At 41.1% G+C, this 9,835-nt stretch overlaps 1 protein-coding gene across 1 annotated transcript in view; it reads left to right on the top strand.

Moving 5' to 3' along the window:
- Window positions 1-9,835, top strand: part of DNAJC8 (DnaJ heat shock protein family (Hsp40) member C8) — a 26,229-nt gene that overhangs the window by 7,250 nt on the left and 9,144 nt on the right. Inside the window, exon 3 of the mRNA XM_006739876.2 lies at window positions 5,249-5,305. Within this exon, the coding sequence (XP_006739939.1) occupies window positions 5,249-5,305 (57 nt within the window). The remainder of the gene's footprint in view (window positions 1-5,248; window positions 5,306-9,835) is intronic.

Below are 9,835 nucleotides of genomic sequence, written 5' to 3'. Positions count from 1 at the left end.
CAGTTTGTTTCTCAGAGTCCATAGTCACTCATGGTTTGTCTCCCCCTCCCTTCTGTGTGGATGCTCTTTTCACCCGTTTGTGCCACCGCTGTGTGACTGGCCACTACTCCCTGTGTGGTCACCATCGTCTTCATCCCAAATGGGCTCTGAAACTGCTCTGGGCCATTTTGATGCCCCACCCAGAGTAGATGTCTGCTAATAGATATCTAAGTGCCTGGCTCCACTTAATGTGTTTGGATTGTATTGCTCAGAAAGGGAAGGGGAAGATGGAAAGCTTAAAGAGTGTGTTTGAGGGGCGCCTGGCTGGCTCACTTGGTAGAGCCTGTGACTCTTGATCTCAAGGTTGTGAGTTTGAGTCCTATGTTGGGTGTAGAGTTTTCTTAAAAAATAAATAAAATCTTAGAAAAAAAAGTACTTTTGATTTGATTTTGGGGAGGGAGAAGATAATTTGAGAAGTGATAAAGAATTTGATGGTACATTCTTTCTGTTTCACCATGCTTTTAAATTGTACATAGTACCATGAAATGGGGACATGTGATCATATAACTTAACCATTTATTTGTTAAGGTAATTCATGTTTCCTATGGAGGATCTGATGGACAAGAAATGACAAATCTTTGGGAATAGTATGAAGGCTAGGATTTTTTTAATGCCCTACTAGTTACTGTGGTTCTGGAAATTACTACCCTGTAGCTCTTGTCCTGACTATAGGAAGTATGTTTGAGTTGAGCCTGTATGCATAATGTGTATATATGTACACACACAGTTGACCCTTGAACGATGCAGGGAGTAGGCATGCAAACCCTTGCACAATCGAAAATCCGTTTAACTGCTAATAATTACTGTTGACTGGAAGCCTTACTGATAACATAAAACATCGATTAACACACATTTTATATGTTATATGTATTAAATACTGTATTCGTATAATAAAGTAAGCTAGAGAAAAGAAAATATTAAGAAAGCCATAAGAGAAAGTATATTTATAGTAGTATACTGTATTTATTGAAAAGAAAGTCCGTATGTAAGTTGACCCACACAGTTCAAATCGGTGTTGTTCAAGGGTTGACTGTCTGTGTGTGTGTGTGTTTGAATATATACATCTTTACACAAAGATATGCTAAGGTCAGCACACTGGGGAAGATGGGACATTGTGTTTGAATGGGCAGGACTCCATGACTATCCATTAGAATATCTGTCTTTTCTATTTTCTACAAATGTGCTGGCCTCTATATAAGGTGGACGTCATTGTCATTGTCTCCTTATAAAGTTGCTTTTTGACTCTAAGTCAGAATCTTAGGTGTTCCTGGTGATACAGGAAATGAATGACTTTTGTTTCTCGTGCAGCAACTATTGACCCATCTAAATAAATCCGATTTTTCTACAGAGGTAAGCAGCCTGGTCTTCTGGTAAGGAGAGTAATGCAGTAATAGCCAGGTAGAAAAGGGAGGCAGTAGACTGGGAATCTGAGGGGTCTTCTCAGAAATCCTTATCCAGGGAGCATTTTTTTTTTCTCCTGCCATCTCTGCAGCTCCCTATTTGGACATGTGTCTAACCTTCAGCCATTATGCAAGCATCTTTTCTTTTGCGTTCTGCGGTTATTCTTAGGTTTGAGGGCCCTTCCCGACTGCCTTCCCTAAGTTTGGATGAACCTGTGTCCCTGCTCAGTCCTGTCCTTTTGGTGTTCCTTATTTTGATTTAACTTTAAGACGCCAGCAGGGAGCATCACTGACTTTATTTTCTGTTTATCTGGTTAAGTACCTTGGAAAGAAAGATACTGATCTCATAGAACTCTGGTACTTGAGCATTATTAACAGGTCATAGAGTTCAGGTGTGACAGAGACTGGATTCCTTTTTCAAGTGGAAGATCCCAAAGGAGGCTGTTACCATTTGAGTTCAGAAACTTATATAAATGTCAAGCATTTTTGTTAATGTGAGATGATTAGTTAACTCTCTGAGGTATAAACTGTGGATTCTTCATTGTAGTATTCCCAAAGCCTGAGACACAGGAGGTGGTCAGAAAAACCTTCTAAGAATCTGAACAGATCTGTGTGCTTCCTAAGAGCCGTATTGGTAATATGGCATTTATCATGTTTTTTTGTTTTGTTTTGGGTTTTTTTGCATTTATCATGTTTATAAGAATTACATATTACTTGTCTGTTCTTCCCCTGATGGACCTTAAATTCCATGAGAATAGTAGTGAGCACAGTATCTAGCAACCCTAGGTGCTCCAAAAATTTGTACTGAGTGGGAAACTGGCTTCAGAGAGGTTTGGGCCACAGGGATAGGCCCACTGTTTTCATTGTATTTCATGGCCCCATATGGCACCTCCAACTTTTAAAGATAGGAAAGGAGTTGGATTAGCTTTGAAGGCACTCAGTGAATATTTGTTACCTGTGATCACATGTGCACACGTGATATAACTCTTGGAAAGATAACTTTTGGTTGATGTGTGTGTGTTTGTGTGTGTATGTATACATACTTATATATACCTTCTTTTTTTGCCAAATCATCTGAAAGTAAGCTGTAGACTTGTGAGGCTTCATGCCTAAATAATTTACCATGCATCTCCTCAGAACAAGAACAAATTTCTACATAACCACAACACCATTACCACACCTAAGAAAAACAACATTAATTCAATAATATCATCTAATGGAGTCCACAGTCAAGCAGCCCCAGTTGTCCCTCAGATCTCAGTTATAGTTACTTTATTTATTTAACTTGGGAACCAGTCAAGGTTTATGAATTACATTTGGTATGATTAGTTCTGGGCTATAGCTTTATTGGAGGCTTTTTTGGTGTGTGAAGGTGGGAAGTTTTCTTTCTCATTCATTTTGGACACCTGGGGTTTGTTGGACTTTGGTTTGCTCCAGTACGTTTCTTTTCCCCAGAACCAAGGTAAGGTAAAATTCTCCTCTGAGTATTTGTGTATGTACAGTTACCTCCCTTTATCTGTAACTCTTACATGGCTGCATACTTCCTCTGGAGTGACTTTTTCCCAATTCCTTTCTCCCTTGGGAAGTTATGAGGGGACATAATGAATCTTGAAAATTCTTTGCTTTAAAGTTCTTCTTTTCCCTCCCCCTGAGTGTCTGCCTAGCATTGGAGAGTGGGTATGCTCTTGTCATAACCTTCCAAAGTCTGCTGAATGCAGTGGTGATTCAGCTTCATTGCCTACCAATAACTTTATTATTGTAGGTGGGCTGTTGGAATGTTTTGAAAGCTTGCAATAAATCTTGACATTACTTGTTGCCAGGTTTTTAAAAAACACTGCAAGCATCTGACTAAGCTTGGTGGATTACTTTGCAGTTTTAATTTCTAGTATGTATTTTTCCTTTCAAGGTTTATTTTCATTTTTTTTCTCTTTGCTGCTCCTCCCCGCCCCCCGTGCCTGTTACTAACTGATCCTTAGTTCTGCCAACTTTGAACATACTTTTTTCTAACCTCCATCATTTCTTGCCAGTGCGTCTCAGACTTTAAAAGATTCACATCATTTGGGGATCTTGTTAAGTATTGATTCTGATTCAGTTGCACTGAAGTGGGGCCTACTCTTTTGAATTTTTTTTTTTTTTTTTTAAAGATTTTTTATTTATTTATTTGACAGAGAGAGACATAGCGAGAGTAGGAACACAAGCAGGGGGAGTGGGAGAGGGAGAAGCAGGCCTCCCGCGGAGCAGGGAGCCCGATGTGGGACTCGATCCCAGGACCCTGGGATCATGACCCGAGCCGAAGGCAGACGCTTAATGACTGAGCCACCCAGGCGCCCCTCTTTTGAATTTCTAACAAACTCTTCTCACCCTCTGCCTTTTCAGGACCTTCCTCTGGCCTTGAATACCAAGTAAATAAATACTAGGTGCTGTGTTGAATCCATGGACTATACTGTGAAATCATCTGCTTTAATTGTATATAACATTCCCTTCCCCCAAAAGCACTTATTATATGGTCATTTAAAAAATATGTTTTCCCTGGGGCGCCTGGGTGGCTCAGTCGGTTAAGCGACTGCCTTCACCTCGGGTCGTGATCCCTGGAGTCCTGGGATCGAGTCCCGCATCGGGCTCCCTGCTCGGCGGGGGTCTGCTTCTCCCTCTCCCACTCCCCCTGCTTGTGCTCCCTCTCTCGCTGTGTCTCTCTCTGTCAAATAAATACATAAAATCTTTAAAAAAAAAAAAATAAAATAAAATATTTTTAAAAAGAAATATAAATGACCAAATCAGTTAACAGAGTAATAGTTATACCACTTTAGGGTTCTCAATTAATACAGAAGCTACGTTTATTCCATCAGAAGAATTTATCTTATACCCAGAGACATGTTTCCAGACCACGTTGGGTTTTCCCTTCATTCATTATGAAAAGTATCCCCCTACCCACCCCTACTCATCTTTGCAAATGTGGAGAAAGCATAAACATGCAGCAGGGAAAAAATTAGGCTGGCTCCCTGATTTTCAATCCAGAAAGGTCCACTGGGCTCTACTTTCTATCTGTAATTCACATGGGCCAATGGTTCTCAGCCCAGAGTGGACATCAGAATTGCCTGTGAAGACCTGTGAGTGATGCCGGGGACCTACTCTAGAAAAGTCTGATTCCAACTCATTAGAACTGAGGTACAGCCAAATGGAAGGATCGCCACAAATACATATATTCATTCAAACATTTACATAGTAGTTATGCCCCCAAAATATTTTATTTTTTTAAAGTAATCTCTACACCCAATGTGGGGCTCGAACTCATGACCCCAAGATCACATAGTAGCTATGCCCCCAAAATATTTTATTTTTTTAAAGTAATCTCTACACCCAATGTGGGGCTCGAACTCATGACCCCAAGATCAAGAGTTGCATGTTCTACTGACTGAGCCAGCCAGGCACCCCTCATTTATATTTCTTGAGCATTAAAAAAAAAAAGTGTGTTTTTTTTTTAGATTTTATTTATTTATTTGAGAGAGAGAGACAGAGATAGAGCACAAGTGGGGAGGAGAGGGAGAAGCAGGCTCCCTGCAGAGCAAGGAGCCCGATGTGGGACTCGATTCCAGGACCCCGGGATAATGACCTGAGCCGAAGGCAGACGCTCAACTGACTGAGCCACCCAGGCACCCTGTTGAGCATTTTTTAGAACTGTGTGCCAGGCACTGTTCTGGAATGCTGAGTACTCTTCTAGATGCTGATTATAATTTGTATAATTATTAGACACCTGTTAAATTCATAAATTATTTTAATTTCTTTTACAGTTTTGATTTTGATTCTTCCAGGTTCTTCAGATAGATCCTGAAGTGACAGATGAAGAAATAAAAAAGAGGTTTCGACAGGTACAGTACTGTTTCGCTGTAATAGATGGAGTTTGAACCTTTTGGAAATACAGTAAGCACATGATTCTCTTAGGACTTGCTATTTAATGACTTGTGGGCCAAAATTTAATTTTTTTTTTTTTAAGATTTATTTATTTTAGAGAGAGAGCATGGGTGCGTGTGAGCAGCAGGGGGTGGTGTGGAGGGGCAAAGGGAGAGGGAGAGAGAGAGTCTCAAGCAGACTTCCCACTGAGTGGGGAACCCAATGCTGGGCTCAATCTCACAACCCTGAGGTCATATCCTGCACTGAAACCAAGAGTCGGGCGCTTAACTGACTGAGCCACCCAGGTACCCCTCAACTTTTCTTTTTTTAATGTTAAGGCTATGTAACTCTTTTAAAAAACAAAAAACCAAAAAAAAAAAACACCTCACAGTGACAAAATTTGTAAATAATTTCAAGACCGTGGCTTGCCTTTGACATTCACACAGCCCGCCTGCAGCAGTAGGTTTATTGGTAGGCCATGAAGCTCAGTGACAGCTGCATTCAGACTTCTGAAGGTTATGACAGCACCTTACCCACTCTCAAATCTAGGCATACGGTTGGGAGTGAGAGAGAAGAAGAGAATGAATTTGACTTCTGAATAGAATGAATTTTATAGCCAAATAGAATCTTTCCAGCCCCTTAATCAGGAGAAATACAAGATAGAACAGTAGAGCTTACTGGAGTCATGCTTATTAAATTCTCTGCCTTCCCAGGGAGAATATGTTAAATGACTCGTAACAAGTTTTGTTTTTTTTTTAAGATTTTATTTATTTATGGGCGCCTGGGTGGCTCAGTCGTTAAGCGTCTGCCTTCGGCTCAGGTCATGATCCCAGGGTCCTGGGATCGGGTCCCACATCGGGCTCCCTGCTCGGCGGGAAGCCTGCTTCTCCCTCTCCCATTCCCCCTGCTGTGTTCCTGCTCTCGCTATCTCTCTCTCTGTCAAATAAATAAATAAAATCTTTAAAAAAAAAAAAAAGATTTTATTTATTTATTTTGAGAGAGCGAGAAAGCAAGCAGAGGGGAGGAGCAGAGAGGGCGGGAGAGGGAGAGGAAAGAATCTCAAGCACACTCCCCGCTGAGCGCAGAGCCTGACACAGGGCTCAATCTCAAAACCCTGAGATCATGACCTGAGCTGAAACTGAGAGTCGGATGCTTAACCGACTGAGCAACCCAGGTGCCCTTTGTAACAGTTTATTTTTAAGATCTCCTTCCTCAATAATTTTATCTTTTGCAAACTTAAATAAATACCCAAGAGATACCCTGTTTCGTATAGAGTGCTTTCTTGCCCAGTCTGATGTTTCATAGCTTGAGCTACAAAATTTTATAGTAGCCTTTTTAAAAAACCCTTCCAGTTTTGATAGCTGAGTAACCTCCAGCCTTTCTTTCTAGGGGTTGAAGAATCATACTTCCTGCAATCTGTCTTTACTAATTGGATTTTCTGTATATTTCATGTCTTTTTTTTTTTTTTCAACCCTACCCAACTTTTTTATATCTTTTATGTACTTCATATTTTTTTTTTAAAGATTTATTTATTTATTTGAGAGAGCGAGAATGAGAGAGAGTAAATTTTATTTATTTATTTGAGAGAGAGAGACAGAGGGGGGAGGGTCAGAGGGAGAAGCTGGCTCCTCGCCATCAGGGAGCCTGATGCGGGACTCGATCCAGGGACTCCAGGACCATGACCTGAGCTGAAGGCAGTCGCTTAACCAACTGAGCCACCCAGGCGCCCCTTCATATTTTAATAGGACCTAACCAGTGCCGAATATAATTCTCAGCTCCTGCAGGACACACTTGTTCATATCCAGTGTTGTGCCTGCTTCTTCGATACCGTAATTGCCCGCACATTGCTGACTCATAATCATCTTCTGATCTACTATTAAGCCAAGATGTTTTTTATCTTTGCCTACTCAGGCATTTCCCATTATATAACTTTCTAGCTGTATAGAGTTCTCTGTACCTATGTTCAGCTTTTTTCTTTTTTCTAAAATTTCAAGTCTCCTAATATAATGCATTAGCAGTCAAACATTCACATCCATAGTCAGAACAGCTATTTATGTAGCTGTACAAAGAACTCAGTAAGAGTTCTTTAGTCATTAATATGATCTAATAGTTAAGAGTATGAGCCTTAGGGGTGCCTGGGTGGCTCAGTTGGTTAAGCGTCCGACTCTTGGTTTTGGTTCAGGTCATGATCTCAGGGTCGTGAGATGGGAGTCTCAACATCAGGCTCTGCACTCAGTGGGGAGTCTGCTTCTCTCTCTGTTTCTCTCCCTCCCTCTCTCTCTCCCTCTGCTCCTCACCCCACTTGTGCATGTTCTCTCTCTCTCTCTCTCTAATAAATAAATACTAAAAAAAAAAGTGTGGGCCCTAGAGCTATTTGACTTGAGTTCCAGTCTTGGCCGTACCCCTTATATGCAGTTTGAACAAGTTTTCAACCTTTCTGTGCCTGTTACCTCATTTGTAAAATGCACATCATGACGGTGCCTACCTAGTGGGGTTGTTATGAGGATTTAAATGAGGTGATACACACAATACGCTTAGAATAGTGTGTCTTTTTTGGCATATAGTATGTCCTCTTTATATGCTGACTATTGTCAATGCATGTTAGACAGTATGCTAAGTTTCTACTTGGAGTATTTCATCCTTAACCCAGTAAGACAGAGGTACCTGGTATTGTCCCATTTATAGAGGAGGAAACTGGCACAGAGATAGGTTAAGTGAATTGCTCAAGGTCTCACAGCTGGAAGGTGATTGAAGTTGGAATTAGAGCCCAGGATTCTGGCTCCAATAATGCTGGATTTAGCATTTGATTCCCACTTGCTGTCATTCCCCCAACAGAGTCCCACTGTTCCAACTAGTTGATTTTGGTCTGTCCATGATAGTAGGTCAGTGATTCTTAATCCTGGCTTCCTGAAAGAATCACGTGTGGAGATTTTTGCTTTTTATTTTAACTTTTTTATTATAAAACATTTGAATTACATTTTAAAAAGATAGAGTAGAGCAGCGAACACCCATATACTCATCGTCTGTAGGCAACGCTTCACCTCGTTAACTATATGTTTTTGGCTGAATTGTAAACATCGTGATACTTTACCCCAAATACTTCATCATGTATCCCCCCGAGGAAAAAAAGAGGACATTTTCTTGCATTTCTTACTTGTCACATCTAACAAAGTTAACACTAATTCCTTACTATCATCTGATACCCAATCCAGTAGAGGTCTAAAAAGTACAGATGCCAGAGCCTGATCAGAGGGTCTGAGGGTAGAAAGTGGACCTGTATTTTTAAAAAGCTTTACAGGGTTGGGGGCGCCTGGGTGGCTCAGTCAGTTGGGCATCCGACTCTTGATTTCTGCTCGGGTCATGATCTCAGGGTCATGGGATCAGGCTGAGTTGGGCTCCACGCTCAGCAGGGAGTCTGCTTATTCCTCTCCTTCTGCTCCTCTCCCTGCTTGTGCGTGCGCGCGTGCTCTCTCTCTCAAATAAATAAATAAAGTCTTAAAAAAAACTCCCAAAAACAAAAAAAACTTTACAGGGTTGGAGCAGAGCCAGAACTAAGAACCACTACTTTTTCTTTCTTTTTTTTTTAAAGATTTTATTTATTTATTTGACACAGAGAGAGAGACAGCGAGAGAGGGAACACAAGCAGGGAGAGTGGGAGGGGAGAAGCAGGCTTCCTGCTGAGCAGGGAGCCTGATGCGGGGCTCGATCCCAGGACCCTGGGATCATGACCTGAGCCGAAGGCAGATGCTTAACAACTGAGCCACCCAGGCGCTCCTACTTTTTCTTTTTTAAAGATTTTATTTTAATTCCGGTTAATATATAGTGTCTATTAGTTTCAGGGACAATATAGTAATTCAGCACTTCCACACATTACCCGACGCTCATCACAAGTGCACTCCTTAGTCCCCATCACCTATTGAACCCATCCCCTCGTCCCCCGCCTTGAGAACCACTACTTTAAATTAAAAGTTCTTTTAGGAAAGAGATGATATGTCATATGTGCTTATGCTTCTTCAGCGCTCTAAGGAACATAATAGGAACTGGGTGCCTTTCAGTCTCTCTTCTGCATCCTCACAGCAGCCTCATAATACTAGGCTTATATTTGTTCTGAACTTTGTGATTAAAACCCTACGTGTTTCATATCAGATAAAGGGCTAGTATCCAAAATCTATAAAGAACTCATCAAACTCAACACCCAAAGAACAAAGAATCCAATCAAGAAATGGGCAGAAGACATGAACAGACATTTTTCCAAAGAAGACATCCAAATGGCCAACAGACACATGAAAAAGTGCTCAATATCGCTCAACATCAGGGAAATCCAAATCAAAACCTCAATGAGATACCACCTCACACCAATCAGAATGGCTAGAATTTACAAGTCAGGAAACGACAGATGTTGGCGGGGATGCGGAGAAAGGGGAACCCTCCTACACTGTTGGTGGGAATGCAAGCTGGTGCAGCCACTCTGGAAAACTGTATGGAGGTTCCTCAAAAAGTTGAAAATA

Source organism: Leptonychotes weddellii, chromosome 4 (assembly GCF_054177405.1).
Source record: "Leptonychotes weddellii isolate Sample4059 chromosome 4, ASM5417740v2, whole genome shotgun sequence".
NCBI lineage: Eukaryota > Metazoa > Chordata > Mammalia > Carnivora > Phocidae > Leptonychotes > Leptonychotes weddellii.
This window is presented reverse-complemented; position numbering and strand designations above follow the sequence as displayed.